At 49.4% G+C, this 24,307-nt stretch overlaps 2 protein-coding genes across 3 annotated transcripts in view; both read right to left on the reverse strand.

Annotated features, from left to right (window-relative positions):
- The window catches only part of LOC143841533 (alpha-2-macroglobulin-like protein 1), a 65,309-nt gene extending 58,278 nt beyond the window's left edge, over positions 1–7,031 (reverse strand). Inside the window, exons 1-5 of the mRNA XM_077345917.1 lie at positions 6,856–7,031; positions 2,562–2,745; positions 1,548–1,589; positions 932–1,076; positions 550–602 (exon numbers count right to left, since the gene is read on the reverse strand). Of these exons, the coding sequence (XP_077202032.1) occupies positions 550–602; positions 932–1,076; positions 1,548–1,589; positions 2,562–2,745; positions 6,856–6,923 (492 nt within the window). The 5' untranslated portion in view covers positions 6,924–7,031. The remainder of the gene's footprint in view (positions 1–549; positions 603–931; positions 1,077–1,547; positions 1,590–2,561; positions 2,746–6,855) is intronic.
- Positions 7,032–13,270: 6,239 nt separating this feature from the next.
- Positions 13,271–24,307, reverse strand: part of LETM1 (leucine zipper and EF-hand containing transmembrane protein 1) — a 40,434-nt gene continuing 29,397 nt past the window's right edge. The window contains exons 12-14 of one of the 2 annotated variants that reach the window (XM_077345919.1): positions 22,882–23,072; positions 21,267–21,405; positions 13,271–19,159 (exon numbers count right to left, since the gene is read on the reverse strand). In XM_077345919.1, coding sequence (XP_077202034.1) covers positions 19,010–19,159; positions 21,267–21,405; positions 22,882–23,072 — 480 coding nt within the window. In that variant the 3' untranslated portion in view covers positions 13,271–19,009. Of the gene's footprint in view, positions 19,160–21,266; positions 21,424–22,881; positions 23,073–24,307 lie in introns of both variants that reach the window. The other variant, XM_077345918.1, reaches the window with a different exon arrangement.

Below are 24,307 nucleotides of genomic sequence, written 5' to 3' on the forward strand. Positions count from 1 at the left end.
CGTGAGGGTTGGGGAAGTTGTAAGGGGCTGAGTCAGTTAACCCTTTCCTGGCCAAACTCATGCGCATCACCTTTTCTTCATGTGCCTTACTTCTTTCCTTGTTGGTTTCTGTCCTTTTTAAATGAGCAGACGGAACACTGGAGACAGACATACAGATTTTGGATTGCCTTCTCTGTCTGCAGTGGAGGAACTTGGCTCATTTGGGGAAGCAAGAACAGATCAAAGAATGCTTGGTGCCCTTTAGACTTTGCTGCAACTTGCCAACCTAAAAGGATACAGGCCTCTGGGCATGTGCAGAATGCCTTTTGCTCCCCAATGTATCAATCAAGGAATCTTTATTTTATGGTCATTCAGACCAAAATTCAAATACACTTGTAATTAAAAACTGAAGCAGTTCAAAAAGTGAGAAAACAATAATAATTTAAAAGATTTAAAGGTCTGATATCAAAGGTACATTTAAGGTGTTGAAAATCAATATTTAAAACATACTCCCCCAATGTATCAAGTTTGTTCATGAGTGGACCATTGGTCATAAACAACAACACTTACATTTCCAGTAATGGCCTTAAAGTTATCGTCAAGCCTCACAATCCGAAACCTGACTGAGAAAGCAGAGAGCAAAAAAATTATGGGCTGCAGTCGCCATTTTGTAGATGCAGCAGACTGCTCCACCATGTTCCCCACTCTGCCAGCTGCAAGCTCCCCAAATGTTTTTGAGCCAGCCTTTCCTCTGCACAATGACTCTTGCTTGTGCCTGCTGGGTTGGAATCCCCTGCAGTTGAGGCAAAGGGTCTTTTGGGCTGTTGGGTAGAGCAAAGTTGCTCTGTTCCTTCCAGCCTTCTTCTCCCTCCCTGCTAGCCCTACAGAGGCCGGATAAGGAGCCCCTGCTAGGTCAGACCTCTCCCACAAACCATTGCCAAGGCAGGCCTACCTCTCTCTCCGGGCCTGTAAAAGGGCTTGTCTGGCTCAATGAGGTTGCGGATGTAAGCGGCCCTGACCAACACCTTCTTCCGGCTATCGAAGCTCATGCTGTCACCCTTGCGGACGAGGACGTGCACGTGGCCCACCTCTTCGTCCTTCATAACACAAAGGAGAAAAGCGCTGTCGGTGCTGGAGGCCAGAGGACAGGCAGCCCTTTGGAAAGTGGGGCAGGCGTTCTCTGCTGCTGAACTGGGATTTTGGGGGATTTCTCCCAATCTGGTCTCCACTCGCCCAGAAACAGGCATGCAAGACCCCCAAGCCCACCTGTTGACCCCATCTTTGTCTTGCCACTCCCTCCCAAGTCTGCGCAGAGCCTGCATCCTTAGCTGATCCACCTCCTAGTCCAGGGGTAGTCAAACTGCGGCCCTCCAGATGTCCATGAACTACAATTCCCAGGAGCCCCTGCCAGCATTCGCTGGCAGGGGCTCCTGGGAATTGTAGTTCATGGACATCTGGAGGGCCGCAGTTTGACTACCCCCTAGTCCATCCTTCTTTGGTCCTCTCTTCCTCCCACAGTTTGGCCACCCCTGCCCTAGAGGAAAGTGGCTGGGAGCTGTTAGACTTACCAATCCATACATGCTCTTTGTTTTTGGAACAAAGGATGGCACCTGAGAAAGAGAGACAGACAGACAAGCAGATGGGAGGAAAAGTCGGAGAGCTACGTTAGACCGAAAGTTCTTCCGTTTTGTCATAAACTCCAATCCGCATCATATTAACAGGAAACCAGAACAGAACAACAGTCCTGAGGCAGAAGACTCAGGCCCATCCAGAGGCTGCTGGAAAATCCCGTGAAAAGCCAGGCATGAGGAAGCGACAAACTTGATTCCGAGAGGCCTCTTAACCAGAGGAATTTGGTAGCCAACGGCCTCTGAGAACCTTCCCATTAAGCTACCAACCAGGTTTGTGTCTTGCGGCAGCAAGTTGAGCAAGCTGCATGTTACTTGAACAAGGTTCTTTTTGGACTGCTCCGTTCATCACCTCCTATGTTATAACAGGAGAGGATGATAAGGTCACGGAGGGGGGGGGGAAACTGTGGTTCTCCAGATGTCCACGGACTAAAATTCCTATGAGCTCCTCCACAGAGAGGCACAGTTTGGCCACCCCTGCCACTTTTTCATGCTGCAGAGTTTGCAAGCGTTCATCACACCCAACTCTCTTTTCCCCTATAAGTCCCTCAGCTGCCTTTCTCATAGGGAAAGGTTTCTCATTTCACAGGGGGCCGTGCAGGCTGTGACCCGTGCAGCTGGTGGGAGATCCAGACACCCACCCTAGCAGGCCAAGGATGGCAGAAAATGGCAGAAGCCCATCCAGACACCATGGAGACAAGGTGTGGTACAGCACCTCCCCCATCCAACAGCTCACCATCCAATGGCTGCCATATGTTGGCAGGGGATCATGGGAATTGTAGTTCAGGGACATCTAGAGAGCCACAGTTTGGCCGCCCCTGATACATAAGATATAGGAAATTATGCTCGAGTCTCCTGCTGTCCGGATCATCGATGTAATGTGAGGTCCAGCTACTATAAAGACAAGCAAGGGCAGTGGCCAGCTATTGCACCCCAGGCAACGGAAAACCTCACCTGGAAACTGATGCATTCAAACAGATGTGGCTTCTCCACATCCTTCTCCAACAGCGTGTGGTTCTGGGCCTCCATCTCCAACGTTACTGCCAGGTGGACGGACTCCGAGAGCGATTGTAGAAGCACACAGAACTTTTCGGCACCAGGGTGCTGAATGACTGCTGGAAAGGTCACCAGGTAATGGCTAGAAGAGAAAGGGGAAAGTGACACGAAGCCCAAAAAACTGTGGAGACACGTATCAAGGGCCTTCTAGGGCAGGGATAGTCAACCTGTGGTCCTCCAGATGTCCATGGACTACAATGGACTACAGCAATTGCTCTGGCATCTCAAACTTCCTTCCCACCCACCCCAAGTCCCCAAACCATATTTTTTAATGTGCATTTCTGAGTTGCTATGAAGAAACGCCACAACAATGAAACAGTCCCTCCTCTTTTGGGGATTCTTCTTGTAATGGTCTCTATGTTCAGGTAGATTTGTGATAGGCTGGCCAAGGTAACTGGACCCCAATGAGTGATTGGGTGTTCACAAAAAGGCTTGTCGAGCCAGCTTGGTGTAGTGGTTAGGAGTGTGGATTTCTAACCTGGCGAGCCGGGTTTAATTCCGCACTCCCCCCACAGGCAGCCAGCTGGGAGACCTTGACCTCGCCACAGCACTGATAATGCTGTTCTGGCCAAGTAGGAATATCAGGGCTCTCTCAGCCTCACCTCCCTCACTGGGTGTCTGTTGTGGGGAGAGGAAAGGGAAGGTGAATTTAAGCCGCTCTGAGACTCCTTCGGGCAGAGAAAAGCAGCATATAAGAACCAACTCTTCTTCTTAAAAACAAAGAGCATGGATGTCTAGCTGGTCATGAGAGGGATGTTTCATCATATGCCTCCCCCTTTCCTGTTCATACCCCCCCCCACACACACACACACACACCAGAAAACACAAATGTGAATGAGTTTTGGCTGCCCAACCCCCAAAATGACCATGCACAGTGAGAACATTTTATTTTACATGGGGAATGTAGCTTTGCAGTCCTGCGGCAACGTGGACCGTGCCATTTGGATTTTTAAAAAAATCACAATCAGGAAATGGAGTGGGGAGAGGAGAGGGGAGGGCAGGGGAAAGGGTGGGCAAATCGCTGCCCAGACTATCGTGCATTTCTCCTTCCACAAAGGCTTGCCCCTGTTTGAGTTTTGGCGATTTCTCTCATCATGGAGTAAATTTGACTAAAACTCACTCCAGCCACTTGAGAGCTCCAGGTTGCTGCCAACGTCATGTGGAAACAAACCCGAGAGCAACAAGGAGCTGTCCTGGTGGCAAATTCCTCTTGCAGAATCAGTCTCTGTCTCATCCTGAGAGCTGCCCTCGAACACTCTCTCCTCTTGCTTTGTCCTCTCACTCACTTTACATGGACATCCATGAAGAGAAACCTGTCTCTGCAGATTTCTCCCATAGATGCCATACCCTCATATTTCCATATATATGATGCCGGACAAGCGGACCATTTGTGAGAGAAATACTCTTTCAAGTGAACTTCTCTTACTCTGCTTTCGACTGCAACCTTACCTGAATGCGGATAAATGTCAGTTTTACTTTTATGTAATATGCTGGCAGGGGCTCATGGTAATTGTAGTCCATGCACATCTGGAGAGCCACAGTTTGGCCACCCACCCCTGCTTTAGGGCGAATGGACAAACTGAAAGCTAGGAAGTCCCTGGGTCCAGTCGGCAGCGGGAGACCGGGAAGTAGAAATGGCCCCAGAACAATTTGAGGTGAGCAGCCCCCGCTGGGGGTTCTGGGACAAGGGGACCTGAGGCTTGGGCAGAGTTGCCAGGCTGGATTGACTTGCTCCTGGCCACCAGTGGTGCATGGCAAAGATTCCTGCATATTCAACGGCCAGACCACCCCACCGGGCGATACGTGCCTGAGATTCTTACAAAGGGCTGCAACTGTTGCTCTTCTGAACAGAACTATACAAGTTTTCAGTAAACAGGCGTCCCCACAAGTGGCCCATGCAGTTGTGGTGTCAAAAACAGGATCCCAAGGAGATGCAAGAAGTCACAAGCCGGTTAGCCTCTCCCTGAAAGGAAACTGCGGCACTGGAAAAGATGCCGAGAAGGGGGACCAGATGGGATTGAAGGGTTGGAGCATCTCCCTTCTAGACTTCTTCGTTTAGACAACAAAAAACATCAGCCAACTAAGGGGGACTGCAACAGAAGTTTATACAAAGTTTTGCAAAAGGAAGGTTGGGCTGCAGTAGGGCAGCTAGAGACAAGTCCAGGAGTACCTTGGAGACCGACAAGATTTTGGCAACGTTTGTATTTGAGAAGCAGAGCTCTAACGGAATGCCTGATAAAGTCTGCTTGGCCTCTAAGGAGCTCCTGGACTCGAATCGAGTTATGCCTAAGGAGGAGTCAAGGGATAGAACTACTTCTCCCTCTTTCCTGTCAGAGCAGAGCCAGTAGCCAGTTAATGGACAGTAGATCCTAGGCAGGCACAAGAAAGAGTTGAACATTTATAGAATCATAGAGTTGGAAGGGACCTCCAGGGTCATCCAGTCCAACCCCCTGCACAATGCAGGAACTCACAACTACCTGCCCACCCACTCACCATCTGCCTAAGTTCATAAAATCGACATTTCTGTGAGATGACTATCTAGGCTCTGCTTAAAAACTTCCAAAGAAGGAGAACCCACCACCTCCCAAAGAGAGCCTGTTCCATTGAGGAACCGCTCTGTCAGGAACTTCATCTAAATGTTTAGCTGAAAATACTTTTGAATTAATTTCAACTCACTGGTTCTGGTCCGACCCTCTGAGGCTACAGAAAACAACTCTGCTCCATCTTCTATATGTCAGCCCCTCAAGTATTTGGTGGTTATCATAAAGAATTGAGGCTTTTGAACTCTGGTGCTGGAGAAGACTCTTGCGAGTCCCTTGGACTGCAAGGCGAACAAACCGGTCAGTGCTAGAGGAGATCAGCCCTGACTGCTCCTTAGAAGGCCAGATCCTGAAGATGAAACTCAAATACTTTGGCCACCTCATGAGAAGGAAGGACTCCCTTGAGAAGAGCCTAATGCTGGGAGCGATCGAGGGCGAAAGAAGAAGGGGACAACAGAGAATGAGGTGGCTGGATGGAGTCACTGAAGCAGTCGGTGCAAACTGAAATGGACTCCAGGGAAAGGTAGAGGACAGGAAGGCCTGGAGGACAGGAAGTCCATGGGGTCACGATGGGTCGGACACGACTTTGTACAACAAAATCATATCACCTCTTAGTCACCTTCTTTCCAGGCTAAAAAAACCAAGCTCCCTCAAGCTTTCTCCAAGCCCCTCACCATCTTTGTAGCGCTGTCCTGGACATGTTACAGTTTCTCTACATCTTTCTTCAGTTGGGGTGCCCAAAACTGAACACAGTGAGGTCTAACCAGGGCAGAGTAAAGTGGTAACATCACTTTGCATGATCTATACTTCTTTTAATACAGCCCAAAATTTAATTTCTTTTAATACAGTCTTCTCTCGTGGCTAAATGGAGCCTCCTAGTTCAGAAGCCGTGACCTTCGGAATCCCATTGCCAGGGGGCAAAGATTCAGGCAGGTTTGGTGTCCCAGCTCAAAAGTTTCCAAGACCTCAGCATGGCTGTTAGGTGAATAGGTTTGCCAACCTCTAGATCAGGTCTTGGAGATCCTCTGGAATGACAGCTGATCTCCAGCTGACAAAGAGGATCAGTTCCCCAGGACAAAATGTGTTGGAGGGTAGCACCACATGCTTGCTAAGTTCTCTTCACAGGCTACACTCCCCCAAATCTCCATGGGCCCCCCCATCTGGAGGTGGCAGTCCTATAAAATAATGTGAAACACAATGTTGGACTAGGCCAGGGGTGGCCAAGCTCTGGCTCTCCAGATATCCGTGGACTACAGTTCCCATGAGCCACAGCATCTGGAGAGCCACAGTTTGGCCTAGACCAGGGGTAGTCAAACTGTGGCCCTCCAGATGTCCATGGACTACAATTCCCATGAGCCCCTGCCAGCTAACGCTGGCAGGAGCTCATGGGAATTATAGTCCATGGACATCTGGAGGGCCGCAATTTGACTACCCCTGGCCTAGACGGACCATTGCTCTGATGCAGCTGGCCTTACATTCAGACTTTTCTTTTCCCTTAGAATGAATCTGAACATTTTGGAAAACTGAAGTCCTCCTGCGTTCCTTCCTGAGGATAACCCACCGACTCCCAAACTTCTCCGTAAAATGCCCCCAAGCCAGACTAACACGCTTCTTCAGTTCAGCCCAGCAAAGAGAAAGGGAAGAAGTCTTACGACTCTGGAGCCACGGAAGCTGCGACGGAGAGCAGAGTCAAGGTCCAGAGAAACGGGGCAGCCCCCATGGCTTGAACTGGGGCGGACGGCAGCAGTGAGAATCACACACAAGCACTGGTTGCAGAGACCTAAATAGCCTCTGGTGCACACCTGTGCTGTCAGGTACACGGCCTCCAGTTCCATGACCCCCTTCTCTCTTGGGGGGAATCCAGGTGAGCAAACACCGCCCGTCCCCCTCCAGCTCCTCTCTCCCACCCCTTCCAGAGCGAAGCCTCATTCAGGTCTCTCACATGTGGCACTGGAAGTTCAGGACTAGAACTTCAAACATGGAATTTGGCCTCCAAAGTCAAACCGATTCTGTTTTTGTTTGCTGTGAGATGGAGCACCCCTGTACGATTGGAAGGGGCCAGCTCCAGGTTTACAGGGGCCCGAGGCAAACTGTACCTGGCCGCCCCTCCTCCGCCTGCCCCCAGGAACTCCTACCCTGGTTTACTAGCAAGCTTTCCCACTGCCCAGGATGACAGCTGCCTGCAGGGACCAGGCAGTCGATTCAACAGGGAACACGAGCCAGTGAATGGGCCCCGCCAGAAAATGGTGCAGCCCTCCGGGGTCAGCCGATGCTCAGTTCAACACTTGGTAGGAAATTCAAAATGAACAGCACCGTGAAGAAGAGTTGCCAACTCTGGGTAGGGAAATGCCTGGAGATTTGGGGGGGGGGGGGTGGAGTCTGAGGAGGGAGGGGTTTGGGGAGGGAGGGTAAAAGGTCATCAAGCCCACTTTCATCAGCAGCCATTTTCTCCTGGGAACTTGATCTCTGTTGCCAGGAAATCAGCAGAAAGAGCAGGATATCTCCAGCCACCACCTGGAGGTTGGCATCCTACAGTGAAGCCGCTTGTGTTATGCTGGCCATTGCTGCTGATGTATCGTTCAGGGGCATCCTTGGTGGTCTGGTCTCCCATCCAAGTGCACCAGGGCCAGTTTTGCTGAACTTCCAAAATCTGCTACAAGTGGGCCTGTCTAGGCCCTTCAGGTCAGGACCCCAACTCCCTAGTAGGATCAAAACACCATTCTATTGAATTGTCAGTGTACCCCCCCCCCCCCAAGATAGCCAGTGAGCAATGCAGGAACACGTATGTGCAGAGTACTTGCTTGGGGCAGAAAGCCAGCGTGGTTAAGGGCAGCAGCCTCTAATCTGATTCCCTCTCCTCTTCCCTATGCAGCCAGCTGGGTGACCTTGAGCCAGTACCAGTTCTCTCTCAGCCTTACAGGGTGCCTGTTGTGGGGAGGGAAGCCCCCTCTTGCGTTAGAGAGATCCTTGGCTACACCTTCCAAGTGTGGGAACAAGTGACTGGAGCAGGAGGATGACATCTGTGTGCAGGGATCCCTGCATCTGAAGCCACCATTTCTGCTTAAGGTAAGCCACTCTGAGACTCCTTTGGGTAGTCAAAAGCGGGGTATAAGAAGAAGAGTTGGTTCTTATATGCTGCTTTTCTCTACCTGAAGGAGGCTCAAAGGGGCTTCCCTTCCCTCTGCCCACAACAGACACCCTGTGAGGGGGGTGAGGCTGAGAGAGCCCTGATATTCCTGCTCGGTCAGAATAGTCTTATCAGTGCCGTGGTGAGCCCAAGGTCACCCAGCTGGTTGCATGTGGGGGAGTGCAGAATCAAACCCGGCTTGCCTGATTAGAAGTCCGCACTACTAACCACTACACCAAGACTAATTCTTTTTCTTCTCTTGCTATAAAATTTTAGGTGCTTGAAAATGAAGCTCTCACCCCCCCCCCCATAGGTTTCCCAGTTCAGACCTTCTTCTTGGGAGATCATTTTAACAGCTTCCATATGCAGGGGCTGGGGCAAACTGTGGCTCTCCAGATGTCCATGAACTACAATTACCATGAGCCCCTGGCATGTTTTCAAGTTTAACCTACTGCTTCAGATCAGCGGGGCTCCCCTCCTGGGTATCTGCACACAGATGCCATCATCCTACTCCAGTTACTTGTCCCCACACCTGGAAGGTGTGGCCAAGGACCTCTGTAGCACAAGGGGAGATTAGGGTCTGGAACTGCAGGAACATGGGAAATTGGAGTTGAGGCAAGGCATTGGTAAAGGGAGGCAGATTGTGCTCCTCCAACAGGGTGATACTTTTCTCACTGGAACTAGAGCTTTTCCCATGTCTGGGTAGAGTTCTTTAGCAAGTCCATTCAAAAGTGCTTTTGTGATTCTAGGGTGGAGTTCATTAGAAAGGACATTAGTCCAGGCCAGGGGTAGTCAAACTGCAGCCCTCCAGATGTTCATGGACTACAGTTCCCATGAGCCCCTGCCAGCACGGGGCTCATGGGAATTGTATTCCAAGGACATCTGGAGGGCCGCAGTTTGACTACCCCTGGTCCAGACCTTGCCTGTCTTATCTGATGAACCATTGGGAGGTGTTTTTTGAATCCTGTGGCCTTTTATTCTGGTGTTCTTTAGGATTGATAGCTAGGTGGAGGAGGAGTGGGGGAATCAAACTCTCCAGGGGAATCAAACTCTCCAGATTAGAGGCCACTGCTCTTAATAACTACACCAAACTGGCTCTCTGCAGAGGAAGTTGTGGACGTTACAGGTTTGCTTGTCCCTGGAAAAGGTCCAGGACAGACCTAAAATAAACTTTGCACTTGCCAAGGAGGACAAGTCAACAGGAGAGGAGAGTGGCCTGTGGGTCACTAACCCACCTCCTAAATTCTACTCAAGGGGGCCACGAAAATGAATGTTCCTACATTGGCTCTGTCTTTGAACAGAGCAGCAAGCGCTGCCATGTCCTGCCTCGCAAGGTCAGGACTGGACTGCTGTAACGCAGCCTGTAGCCACAGCAACCAGGAAACCTTTGCCCATTGGCCAAGTACCAGCTGCAGTTGCAAAGTGAACAATAGATCGGCTGGAGAGAGGGTCCTCGTCGCAGGTACAGGATCCCAGGAACGCTAGAAACGTCCTTTGCCCTAAGACTCCCTAGCCTAGGAGGAAAGGCGAGTGAAGACAGAAACCTATACAATTATGCATGGTGTGGATAGGAGGAAGCTTCTCTCCTCCCTCCCATAACGCTAGTTTTTTGGGGGAGCGACTCAGCATGCCTAGACACTGTGTGTGTATGTGCGTGTGTTTGTGTGACTGTGTGCTATATCACTCTGTGTCTAGGACAGCGGTTTTCAGCCCGGGGGGGGGGGGTTGATCGACCCTTTCCAGGGCCTCAGCGACCCAAAGGGGAAGGTTGAGAACTGTTGGGTTTACCTGCGGTAGCGGGAGCAACCGAAAGGGGATCGTAGGGTTGTGTGCTCCGGGGTGCTAGCAATCATGGAAGGGTGAAGTGGCCAGTGCCGGGGAGGGGAGGGGAGGAGCACCGGGGGCCCTCCCCTCCATGGCACTGACCACCTCGGCCTTCCATGATCACCAGCCCTCCGGAGCACGTAACCCTACGACCCCCTTTAGGCCATCGGCACGGCAGCGGCAGGAATGTTGAGAACCGCTGGTCTAGGGCAGGGGTAGTCAAACTGCGGCCCTCCAGATGTCCATGGACTACAATTCCCAGGAGCCCCCTGCCAGCGTTTGCTGGCAGGGGGCTCCTGGGAATTGTAGTCCATGGACATCTGGAGGGCCACAGTTTGACTACCTGTGGTCTAGGGACTCTCTCTTTGTCTTGACCTTGGAGCTGCCCTCTGACTCATCTCTCAGTCCCTTTGTCCTCTCCCTCTCTCTCCACCTGGCCTTCCTTGCAGGCACTTATCTGCAAGTCTCCCCTGTAGATCCACTCCCCTCGGACTCCCACACACATGATGCCAGACGAGATGGCCATTTGTGCCTCTCTCTGTGTTCTTTTGTGACCTGAATGTGAACTGGATTTACCTTTTTTGCAATATACTTCTTGGGAGGTTTGCTTTACTGTGTTCGTTGTCATGCTTCCGCAGCTGGACAAACTCTGCTATCTTCACCGGACCTCTGCTGAAACAGAGGGGTGGGAGAGACAGGATAAACAGCTTGGCACACGGTTCTGTTGTGGAACTCGTTGTCCCGGTACGGTAGAGGTGGCCAATGGGTGGCTCTCCAGATGTCCATGGACTACAATTCTTATTTAAAAATATATCAAAATAATCAACTCCCACCCATTCGGGAAAGCCTTCCAGGGCCATCAAGGAACCCTGGCTGCGAAAGCCCACCCTAGAATCCGGGAGACCCACGCTTAAAACCCCAATGAGCCAGGGAAGCTGGCTGGGGGACCCAGGGCCAGTCATATGTTTTCAGCTAAATCTACCTCACAGGGTTGTTGTGAGGGTAAAACAGAGGAGAATCATGGTCCCCAACCTTTTTATCACCGGGGACCGGTCAATGCTTGACAATTTTACTGAGGCCCGGGGGAGGGTTGTCTTTTGCCAAGGGACATTGCCGCTGCCGCCTGAGCCACTGCTCCACTTGCTTTCCCGCTAGCGCCCCTGACTTCCTGCTGCCCACTGGGGGGCGCTGCCAGCAGCAGCTGCGCGGTGCCACACCGAGGGGGAGCCCCAGCCATGGCGGCCTCTGGAGAGCACCAAAGGTGAGCCAGCGGCAGAGTGGCAGGGCAGCTCCTGAGGCAGCAGTCGGGGAAGAGGACAGAGGAGCTATGGCCCGGTACCGACTGATCCATGGACCAGTACCGGTCTCCAGACCGGGGGTTGGGGACCACTGATGCAAGATGCTTTGAGGCCTGCTGGGGTGAAAGGAATATACATTCTTCTTCTTCCATGCTGAACGTGAATCAAAATACTTAAAACAATGGCAGCTTAATAGAGCTTCCATATTATGAACTCCTGTTTCAGCACATCACTGCTGTCTTTACTGACAACATAGCTGTGGTAGCACCTGAAATGTTATTAGATGTCTATTGCCTGTTATATGCTTTGCTTGATTCGTTTGAACTCTGGTGCTGGAGAAGGCTTCTGCACATTCCATAGATGGCAAAAGTCACGAACGAGGAAATACATGAAGTCTGATATATTACTGGTAGGCAAAATCACAAAACTCCAGCTCACTTTACTTTGGCCCTGTCATGCGATCCAACTCACAGGAGACAGCAATTATGCTATGACCGGACTACAGTCAGTGGAAAAAGACAAACCAGGCTGACAAACGGTGCGGTGGTTAGAGATGATCCAAATGGACACCGTCCAGAATATTGCACAGCTAAAAGAAGCAGGATCAGAAATTGTGGCAGCTGTTGTACCCTGGGAGCTGGAGTCGACTGAATGGCTGACATCATTATATGCTTTGTTAACTTGACTTCGTGGTATAATACCTATAAAGGCCTTGGGCATCTATGTATGACAAGACAAGGCTGCATTTCCAGTTCAAGCTCTATCTTTTGCACACCACAAGCCCCTGATAACTCTGGAAGATTTCTTCTGTTTAGCCTGGAGAGGAGACCACTGAGAGGGGATCTGATCTTCAAGTATTTAAAATGCTGCCATATGGAGGATGGAGCAGAGTTGTTCTCTCTTGCCCCAGAGGGACAGACCAGAACCAATGAGATGAAATTAATTCAAAAGAAATTCCATCTAAACATCCGGAAGAAGTTCCTGACAGAGTGGTTTCTCAGTGGAACAGGCTTCCTCTGGAGGTGGTGATTCTCCATCTTTGGAAATTTTTAAACAGAGGCTGGTTAGCCATCTGACGGAGAGGCTGATTCTGTGAAGGCTCAAGGGGGTGGCAGGTTACAGTGGGTGAGCGATAGGGTAGTGAGTGTCCTGCACAGCGCAGGGGGTTGGACTAGATGACCTAGGAGATCCCTTCCAACTCAGCCCTGACTGCTCCTTAGAAGGCCAGATCCTGCAGATGAAGCTCAAATACTTTGGCCACCTCATGAGAAGGAAGAACTCCCTGGAGAAGAGCCTAATGCTGGGAACCGATTGAGGGCAAAAGAAGAAGGGGACAACAGAGAATGAGGTGGCTGGATGGAGTCACTGAACCAGTTGGTGCCAACTTAAATGGACTTCGAGAAATGGTAGAGGACAGGAAGGCCTGGAGGATCATTGTCCATGGGGTCGTGATGGGTCGGACACGACTTCGCACCTAACAACAACAACTATAGACCAACAAGAGTTTTCAGGGAAGCTTTCAAGAATGGATGCTTCATTAGATACAAATAGGAACTGGATCACTGTTCCTTCTTGTATCTGACAAAGGGAACCCTGACTGTTGAAAGCTTATCACCCCCCAAATCTGCTCAATCACTAAGGTGCCACTGGACTCAAATCTACCTTTTCTACTGGACTACAATTGCTGTTAGTCTCATCACAGTCTGATGACCCTGAATTCACTGCTCAGGAGTTTGCAACAAGCAAGATTACAAAACGAGCCATACATTCGACACTGTAGAATAAAAAAAGTTAAAGCTGAATTAATGCAACAGGACAAATATTTGGCCACTTTTAATTATTGCACAATAAGCACCAATATACCTAGCTCATCATACTGGAGTGACATTGTTGTGTGTATCTTGCTCACAAGGAATCCCAAACTGAAAAGTCAAAGCTGAACAAGAGATATATTTTTTTAAATAAGGAATTTCCAAATTCTTAAACTCTAAAAGATGGTAAAGCCTTGTACACGTTACAACTTGGACAAGTGACTATCACTACGGTTTATATGTATATGTTTATATATATATATATATATTCATGTTCCACAATTCCCAGCATTGCAAGTCCTTTTTTTGTTGTTGTCGTTGAGAGAATAAATCTCTCGCCGAAGAAATAACCACAATGTGTGTCATGATGCAGCCCAATCAAAATTCACACTGATCACCTCGGGTTTGTTTGCTAGCCTGAGTCCTCCTCCGCCCGTTACACCACTATGCAAGCATGCCCTGAGTAACTGTATCTGATAATGGAAAAGAAATAATTTTCAATCACTCTATGGATATGCAGACACGAGCTCTCCATCTGTCCCTAGGGATCTTTTCCCCATCAAATATTAGCCAACTAGAGAACATAGCTGCTCCATAGACCCCTCTCTCGTTTCAACATGACTTCTTAGGAAGGTTCCAAGGTGCTCTCCCATTCACAGAACCATTTAACCCCGACAGCGTAGGAGTGGTTGGACATGGTCTTCAGCACCTTTTTGTTCTTTTGGCAATGTTCCCTTTCATCTGAGGCCTATCTCATAACGTGATGGCTTTTCAAATGCAACTAGAAGATTCTAGGGTTTCTCAGAAAGGTGACTGGTCATGAGGACACCCCAGAAATTGCAACTGGTAATACGTTGAGTGCTAGTCAATGGATAAACATTTTGTCTAGTTTAGAAAAGCTACATAGGCTGCCAGTTGGATTCAAAGTTCAAATTCGAGGTGCTAGTTGGGAAATCCACAGCCCTTTCTGGCCTAGGACCCATATTTATGAAGGACCACCTCTTCTAATATGCCCCTGTGCTCCTCTCACATCCAGCCTCTAGTTGCCCCATTTAACGTTGCCTGGCTGCCACCTGTCCTACCCTGAGTGGCCCAGGCTAGCTCAGCCTCATCAGATCTCAGAAGCTAAACAGGTTCAATCCTGGTTAGAACTGGGATGGGAGACCACCAGGGAAATCCAGGGCCACTCCACAGAGGCAGACGATGGCCAATCACTTCATCACTTGCCTTGGAAACCCTACAGGATTGTCCCTCATCCCCAGTCACTGAGACTAAGCTTCAACCAGCATGGAAGTTCAAGACCCTGCAAATAAATACCAGATTTCTGCCCTCTGCCAACCGGTGCACCCCAAAATAGGTGAGGATGACTAACCCCTCGAAGCACCACCGTGGCCCCACAGAAACTGGGACATTTGGTATGCAAGAGAGCATAAATGTTTCTGTTCTTGGTTCGGGATGGAGAACCAAGTCTGGAGAAGAACACTTCAGATGCTGCAGTTGGTTTTTATACCCCGCTTTTCACTGCCTTAAGGAGTCTCAAAGCGGCTTACAATCGCTTTCCCTTCCTCTCCCCTGTGAAGTAGGTAAGGCTGAGAGAGGTCTGAAATAATTGCTCTGTGACTAGCTCAAGGTCACCCAGCTGGCTGCATGTGGAGGAGGAGTGGGGAATCAAACCCAGCTCTCCAGACCAGAATCCACTGCTCCTTATCCAGTCCGCCAAACTGACAGGCATGATGCATCCATAGGTATTGCAAAACCACATCACTAGGGAACCTGAAAATCACCACAGAGCTGGAATGATCTATTTGCCACTTAACTACTCAACGGGGCTCTTATTCATTCTGTGTTGGAGCACCAGGGGCCAACTGTGTGCTTCTCTCTTAAAACAGACAAAAAGACCAACCACCATTATTCATAGGAAAATGCTTTGCGATAACCCCATTTGAAAACATGGGTACAAAAATCATTTGGATTGATTTACACATGCGTTTTCTACATAACCATCCTAAGCACCGTAAATCCATCAATGGATATATATAAAAAAACAACAACAGGTGATTATAAACACTTCCCTTAGTTCAAGTATTGTCCAAGCAAATGAATAAGGCAACTCTCCACCTTGCAAGACAACAAACAGAACTCCTGAAGAATTTCAGAACCCTGACATAGCAGTCCGTTTCCGGAACAGCGGCCAAGTGACACGTTAGCATCTTTCACTGTCCACAGTTGAACAGAAAGGAAACCAACTGGGCGTGGAATTGTATCACCATAATTCATTAAATTGGGTGGGTTGCCGAATGAACTTCCCTCTTTTGGAAACAGTGGTGCTCACTATGAACCAAGCGCTATCCTTCAAGTGCAAGCCTGGCTCCGAGTGGGTTCAGCCAAGCACTGACCTTCCCAGGTATTGCCTCCTCTCATTCCTTCCCACCCACAATTAAGCAGGTGGCTGCAGTTGGAAGGTCTTACTCCAAAACCGGTATGGCGTAGTGATTAAAAGCAGTGGACTCTGACCTGGAGAACCGGGTATGATTCTCCACTCCTCCATATGGAACCTGTGGGGTGATTTGGGGTTGCTCCCAGATCTCTCAGAACTCTCTCGGCTCCACCTACCTCATAAGGTGCCTGTTGTAGGGAGAGGAAGGGAAGGTGAGTGTAGGCCGCTTTGAGACTCCTTGGGGCAGAGAAAAGCAAGGTATAAGAACCAATTCTTTTTCTTCTTCTTCAGAGCCACATCACACCTTGGATGCTACAGCACCCCAGATCAAGAAGCCATGTAGATCCTCAGTATCCTATCAGAGTCCCTGGGAACTACATCCCCCACAGGTTTTGCAGGTTTATGGTATTTCTGGAGGACAAACAGAAGAGAGGATTCCCCGTTTTAAGGCCTTGCTGACCCCGGCTGGTGCGCTTCGAGGGAAAGAAAGCGGACAGAGAGTTGAAAGGAGAAGACAGTCAAGACCTTAACTTGGAGTGGAGCTAAACTTAATTCTGGCCCAAGTCAGCACCATTCCTATTAGTCACAATGAACCAGGCCCGAGATCTCTACGAAGCATTCCCCCCCCCCCACTGGCACAAGATCATGTGCAGTTCAACATGTCAACACTGAAAGCAAACTCTTTCAACAACGTATTAATCTCAACCAAGGATCCCCAACTTCTGAATTCTGTGCCTTCAGAATTTTTGCCCAGGGTGAGGGGATGCCACATGGTAGCTGCTGTAGGAGGTGCAGGCTGCCACGGCTTACCTCTAGCCACCTGGTGAAGATCTTTGGGCTATGGTGGTAGCTGCAGCCAAAGCAACATTTTAAATCAAATCAAATTTATTTTAATACAGCACTACAGCCAGATAAAACAGATAAACATTTTTTAAAACTGGCACAGCTAATCCAATCTTCAACGGCCAATCAGATGCCCCATCTGACCGTGCCCAATTTCTACGGGCACCAGGAAATGTGTCAGCTAGTACCATGGTGCCCACGGATACTGAGTTGGGTATCCCTGTTCCAGACCAAGATTTAAGGGGAAAAGTGAATATATTAATATTTGAAAGGTTCGGTGACCAAACCTGTGTTAATATCCAGCTCAGCAGCTACACGGTCAGTTTAATTTTAAGAAGGGGTCAAACAAAACGCAAGAACAAGCCATCTACTTATTAGTTTTGCCAACTTTTTACTGAGCCTGCAACAACCAAGGCAACAGGAAACCAGTTTTAGTGTGATATTCCTGATTTACTGGGTTAGTCTCTTCGTAAGAAATCAAAATCAAGCCATTAGAAACACCTGTTATATTACAAGCATTGTTCAGAGAGCACAAAAGTTTTGCTTCCATAATCTCAAGTTAACAACAAATGATAATTGTTTTTTCCTGGTTACTTGTTATGTATAATTAGAGAGAGAGAGAGCGAAACAGAGAGAGAAATGCTTATAAGGTTTGTTTCCGCTATGCTTTAGCACTACAAAAAGCAGTTTCCTTTTTGTGTGGTTCAGTCCTTGGGGAATCCTGATGTAAGTTCTCGTTTCTGATTATGGGGAAAAGCCATCCCCCAAAGATTGAAACCAGGGATGCCACAGTCAAATCTAACAGCTCCAAAGCCACTGACCCCCAAAGACCCCGAGGCCTCGTCCCTGCAAAGGGGCACCTCTTCAGATTGGGGAGAGACAGGAGGCGGCTGTGGGAGAAATGGCGGAGACAGATGCTGACCACTGACCCCCAAAGACCCTGAGGCCTGGTCCCTGCAAATGGGCACCTCTTCAGATTGGGGAGAGACAGGAGACAGCTGTGGGAGAAATGGCGGAGACAGATGCTGCTGCTGCTGGGTCTGAGAGAAGGACTGAATATTTATGGTGGAATAAGTTATGGTGGAATCCCTGTTTTTGAGGCCTCTCTTGCATGTGCTTCTTGCATCCTGCCAAGCAATGCTTCCATGCAAACAAAACTGTCTGGAAAGAGAGCCCATGAAGGACTACAGGGGAAATTTCCATAGACAGGGGGTATTTTCCAGGTTTGCAGAAATATCTTAAAGATTGGGGTCGGGGGGATGGGGATGAAATACAACCACCACCACCACCACGAATAAATGGGGCAATAAATAAACTTTATGAAACTATTTTGTGCTCTCTTGGCCCCGGGCAAGCCCTGGGCAGACTCTTCTGTAGAATTAACAGAAGGGATGAAGGGCTTCTACAAAGGCAAGACATAAACCCTTCAGCAAATGCTACAGAAAATTCTAAGCAAGACTGGGAACTCAGCAATGCTTTTCTGTGAGTCTAGGGAACTTTAGATGGCCACCAAGATCTTGGCAGCTATTTTGGATTGCCACGTGTCCCCCCCCCAAAAGAAAAACAACCACAGCCCTCCCTCGAGGATCATTCCAAATAACAGCAGAAAGGTACAGAGGAAGCAAGGTGGGGGAGAGGAGGGAGATGGAGCAAATGAATAAGGGGAAGGGGGGGGGGGAAGCTACAGCTAGACCCAGAGAGACAGAGAAGGTGGCAAAGGGGCACAGCAAAATCAGCCTCAGCAAGCGGGCCACTGGAGTGGGGAAGTATACAGTGGGGAAGAATGAGATTTCTTCTCCCCAGTGAGTCCTCAGGGCTCTCCAACTTAGTGCTGACCACTCTAAAGCTGGCAAAACCCGCCATGGGAATGCTATTGGAAGGGGGGAGAGGAGTCTCTGGAGACTGCATGGCTTTTGAAATGTCAGCGGCCTGAACTGTACACAGTAGGAAGGCACCCAAAGAGCTGTTAGAACTCAAGCGTGGTGTACTCTGGGTAAAAGTCCTTTCAGAAATTTAACTGGTAAAAATGCAGATGATAATTTTTCCCCCCAATGGCTTCTGAACCATTACCAGGGCAATACAGATTATACAGACAAGGAACGCTTTCCTGCCAGCCAGAGATTCTTGAAAAGGAAGGCGCTGGCTTCTTGCCCAATTCAAGGAGGGGAGCTATTTTAATTTGTCCGTGATGTATCCTTGGATTTGGAGCATGATTTGGGGACTATCAAGCATCCTGTATCGCCATAGCACAGAGGCCACAGGAGGCCCGAAGGAGGAATAAGTTCTCCCTCCAAAGGCTAAGCATCTCCATGGAATGATGATTAAATTGCTTGACACCGATCGCGGGGAAACCATTCATCCCGCCTCCCCAATCGATAGTGTATGCCATCATTTCACAAACAGCAGTCGCTGGACGAAGACACGCAAAGCTTCCCGTCCCACTCCGAGCTCGGAACCGGAGCGAGACTAATTCTGCACTTCTGCTGCTTCCTTCTCGGCCTTCTCTTTCGTCTTCTCCTTTTCTTCCAGTTTTTCTTCCTTTTGCAACAGCGCCATGATTTCGGCGACTTGGCTGGTAGAGATATCGATGTCTTCTTTGTCAATCAGTTCTACGACCTGAGCAAGTGGGAGGGAAAGAAATTAGGCTTTGCTTCCTGTGCAAATATTCGGAAACCCTCCAGGTCAGAAGGTAAATAACTCTGGTTCAATGCTGTTTGCTGGCAGCGGCTCTCTTTTGCAGCACCTACTGCCTGGTGCTTTTCAAGTGCTGGAGATGCCGGGGATTCAACCTAGGATCTTCCCCAACCACTAGCAGCCACAGTGTACACTTATCCATGTACAACTTCAACAATGTACACAGTGGCTATACAAAACAGTTTAAGACAGGCAAGTGCACCTATGGGATACGTTTTATCAGGACATAAAATGGTCAACAGATTAAGTTTTTACCACCCTCCCTTCCAAAGTAATGAAATGGAATAAACATTTCTGATTAGATCGTGGAAAAAGCAATACATAACTAGTAATATAGCAAATGTTTTTATCATGTATTTATGTTTCGATTTTTAGGCAAGCGGGCTTGAGGCAGCTCACAATTTATAAAGGTAAAGGTATCCCCTGTGCAAGCACCGAGTCATGTCTGGCCCTTGGAGTGACGCCCTCTAGCGTTTTCATGGCAGACTCAATACAGGGTGGTTTGCCAGTGCCTTCCCCAGTCATTACCATTTACCCCCCAGCAAGCTGGGTGCTCATTTTACCGACCTCGGAAGGATGGAAGGCTGAGTCAACCTTGAGCCGGCTGCTGGGATCGAACTCCTAGCCTCATGGGCTTCAGACTGCATGTCTGCTGCCTTACCACTCTGCGCTACAAGAGGCTCGCAATTTATAAAGGACATTAAAACCATCTTATCTTATCTTAACAAATTATAAAACACTTTAAACTTCTTAACATTTGTCACCGGTTCTGCAGCCCCTGTGTCTCTCCAGTCATTTTATTGACTGCTGTGGTGGATTTTAAGGGAGCGGGGGAAGCTGGTGTGGGAGATGGAAAAAAGAAAGAAGGGCATGGAAAAAAGGGGTGGCAGGGAGGGGGGCCCATAGGTATTCCTCATTCGCCCTAGCCTCAACCATAGGCCTGACAGTAGAGTGCCATTTTGTTAGTACAAGTTAATAAAAATAAAAACAGTCTAAAATGATTTAGCTCTGAAAAATGAACATTTTATATGAAGTGCACATTAACAGTCTGGCTTGGAAACATCTAAAAACAGAAAATTGAACCAACAAAAAAGAGAGTCCAGTAGCACCTTTAAGACCAACAAAGATTTATTCAAGGCGTGAGCTTTCGAGGGCATGTCCTCAAAAGCAGTGGCCCCCAACCCATGGGCTGCAGCCCGGTACCGGGCTGCGAAGGCCTTGGCGCTGGGCCGCGGCTCCTTCTTCCCTCCCCCCCCCCGAAGCATGAAGCGGCCGATTAGCCAAAGCGCCCGATTAGCTCGCGGCCCAGCAAGCTTCTTGTTTCGGGACGGGAAGGAAGAGAAGCTTGCCAAGCCGCAAGCTAATCGGCCGCTGGCAGCCCGGAGGGGCCGGGAGGGGGAGCCGTGGCCGCCGGCATGGCGGCGGTGCAAACGCGCGTGCGTGGCAGTCCGCGTATGCTCGTTTGCACTGGGGCTGCCACCCGTGCGCGGGCCCCCGGGCCGCCCTCTCCCCCCACTCCGGAGCAGCAGTCCGCAGCGGCCGAAAGCTTGCGGACCGCTGCTCAAAAGCTCACACCTTGAATAAATCTTTGTTCGTCTTAAAGGTGCTATTGCAGAGGTCCCCAACTCCCGGTCTGGGGTCGGGTACCAATCCGTGAATCAGTCGGTACCAGGCCGTGGCTCCTCCCCAGCTGCTGCCTTGGGGGTTGCCCTGCCACCCTACCGCCAGCTCACCTTTGGTGATCTCCAGCGGTCACCGTGGCACTGCGCAGCTGCTACTGCCAGCGCCCCCCAGCGGGCGGCGGGAAATCAGGGGCGCCAGCGGGAAAGCAAGCGGAGCAGGGCCTCAGGCAGCAGCGATGTCCCTCGACAAAAGACTACCTCCTTGGGCCTCAGTAAAATTGTCAAGTGCTGACCAAACCCCGGTGATAAAAAGGTTGGGGACCACTGGTCTATTGGACTGTCTTTTTGTTGATGAACATGGTGACCCACTCAAATCTATCCTCATGAACACTTCAAGGAAGACTCACCTTCACAACGTCATCGATGTCAATTTTGCCATCTTGGTTTTCATCCAGAGCTTCAGCAAGCCTGTTCAGTTTGCTTTCTGGAATCTTCTGAATCTGTTTCATCGCACTAATGAGCTCGTTGATGCTGATGAGATTCTCTCTAAATGGGAAACACAATCTGCATATAGCAAGCAGTTACTACACAGGCATTAAAAAAAAAAAACAACCAAACACCCAACCACCATATCGTCATATCTGCTCCTGAACGGAGTCACAGAGCATGGGTAAAAAAAAAATAAATAAATAAAAAAGGCGAGAAAACGGAGCCAGGGACAATGAGGGATTTATGTACAAACTCCAATGTTGGCACACACAAAAAACAAACCCACTGATACCATTTTTTAAAACCCGCAAAACTTTACAGGATAAAACTCCCAAAATTTGAGAAAGAATGACCTGTAGATTAGAAGGAGGAGGAGGAGTTGGTTCTTATATGCCGCTTTTCTCCACCCAAAAGAGGGTCAAAGCGGCTTACATTCACCTTCCCTTTCCTCTCCCCTGGGAAAGGTATGGGGGACAAAACAGACAGGGCTGCAAGGGCATTTTGTAGGAGAGGAAGAAGAACCCACATTGACCAGAACATGGCAATACTTACAGATATTTCCAAAGATACCAACAAGCATACATATCGGTTTCTGCAAAAACCTCAGACTCTGTGTAAGCTCTCTGAGGTCTGAGTGAAGGTGTGGACTCTTCCCCACCTACTGAAAGCACTATTATTTGCAAACCACTCCCGCAGGAGCGGTAAAAATAAAAGGGTAAGGCTTATGTGGGAGGAGAAAGGGGTGGGGCGAGTCCGAGATAAAAACTCGAAGGGGCCAATTGGGAGCCGCACAGTGCGGCCTGCCACGTCCCAGGCTCGCCATGCTGCGTCCCAGACGCAGTGGGCCTGCTCTGAGCCCCACACTGAAGCCGGGAGCTTGGGGGGGGAGGGGGGAGGCCGGGGGGGCCTCCCGTAGCCAACCACTGTCCGCTAGCGCCTGCTGTATTTTGGATACAGCAGGCTTAACTTCTAGTTTATAAAATAATGTGAGGAGGGGGGGGGAATTACACACACAGTTGAAAAGAACATCTCCCTGCTCCGGCTACAAACGTTCAGAGAAGTGGCCCACTTCTGCTCCGACCAATTTCTACCCAGCAGCTATGCTCAAAAAGCGCAATCCCATGTAGAGTCACTCCAGTCAGAGCCCATCTTTGTGGCCCCGCCAGGCGTAGCTGGGGACTTGTGGGATACAGAGTCAGAGGTTGGAATATCTGCAGGACCCAACCTGGAACCTGAGGCTGGTGGGTAGTAGGATCAGAACCCAAGCCTCTCAAGACCTTTTCCGCACCAGGAATTTGACACCGCTCAGCGCTCGTCCGGTCCCAGGGCTAATCCCCGCTTCTGGCACTTAATTGCGCCAAATTCCTGGTGCGGAAAAGGTCTTGGAACTTTCTGCTTGACCTGGACTGTGCTCAGACCTCAGGGGTTTTTGGTTTGTGGGTGGAAATGGATGGGATTACACTAGAGTAAGTCTCTCTAGGACAGCATGGTAAGGGAATCCATTTCCTAAATTTAGCTATCACCAGCACTCACCCAATGGGAGGACTAGCACCGCTGTCCAGCTGTCCATCCACCACTTTTTGGTCTGTCTCCAGCTCCCGGATAATTTTGTCCATCTGCCCGATCATCCGGTTCACCCGCTTGGTCAGCCTCTTACTTGCTTTGGACTCTTCCACCACTTCATCTTGTCCCTCCTTAGACAATTCCTTTATTTCTTGCAAATCCTAAGGATCAAACCAAATAAAAATCACAAAAGCTCACTGGTAGAACCTGGCAAGATAACAAGTATCTAATAAAAGAGTACATCTGATCGTTGTTGTGGGAGTATTAAAGACATAATGGCAAGGTCGGGTTTATGAGGGACAAAAAAGGATGCTTTGGTAGCGATCTGTGTATGTAGAATCATAGAATCATAGAGTTGGAAGGGATCTCCTGGGTCATCTAGTCCAACCCCCTGCACTATGCAGGACACTCACATCCCAATCGCTCATCCACTGTAACCTGCCACCCCCTTGAACCTTCACAGAATCAGCCTCTCCATCAGATGGCTATCTAGGGGGAGAAGGCTCTGGGGCAACTGCCTTCTGGACTGAAGAATGCCCGGTCCCCCACTCTGGTCTCCCTCACAGAGCCTTTAAACACCAATCACCCACAATCAAATATGGGAAGGTTTGTGCGTGTCAGTGATGCTGACAGCAATATCACAGTATGCAAACTTTAAATGAATAAGATTGGTAGCATGTAAGCTATGTGATCCCTAAAGGTCTCTTATTAGCAAAACTGCTAGACCAATTCTGTACTTATTTGTGAGGTCAATAGAGATCACGTTTGCTGAGATATCTGCCTTGTTCTGCCTCACTCTGTTTGGCACGTGGGGATAACCGGCACGATACGTCACCTCACAGTGGAAAGAGGGTATCGTGATTACCCAGAGCTTTATGGGTAACTAAAGCAGAGGAGGTAGAACAAAAAAGAAGCGAGGAAAGGGAACGGGCCAGAGTATCAAAACAAGAAATGCAGGCATGTTAAGAAATCAACAGGCAATCAGAGGGTCGGAATGAGATGATGGAGGGGAAGATGGCAAGCACAGATGCACTGTTAGAGGTGGAGAAGTCTCCTTGGGACAGCAGGCTAACTGTGTTGGTCTGAAGCAACAGAAAGCTCACACCCAGAATTACACTCTGTTGGTCTTAAAAGTGCCGCCGGACTCCGGCTTTGTTTTGTCCTTGGAACGATGCTAGAAAGACGTGGCAGGGCAAACAGTAAAGGTAAAGGTAAAGGTATCCCCTGTGCAAGCACCGAGTCATGTCTGACCCTTGGGGTGACGCCCTCTAGCGTTTTCATGGCAGACTCAATACGGGGTGGTTTGCCAGTGCCTTCCCCAGTCATTACCGTTTACCCCCCAGCAAGCTGGGTACTCATTTTACCGACCTCGGAAGGATGGAAGGCTGAGTCAACC

Source organism: Paroedura picta, chromosome 7 (genome assembly GCF_049243985.1).
Source record: "Paroedura picta isolate Pp20150507F chromosome 7, Ppicta_v3.0, whole genome shotgun sequence".
Lineage (NCBI taxonomy): Eukaryota > Metazoa > Chordata > Lepidosauria > Squamata > Gekkonidae > Paroedura > Paroedura picta.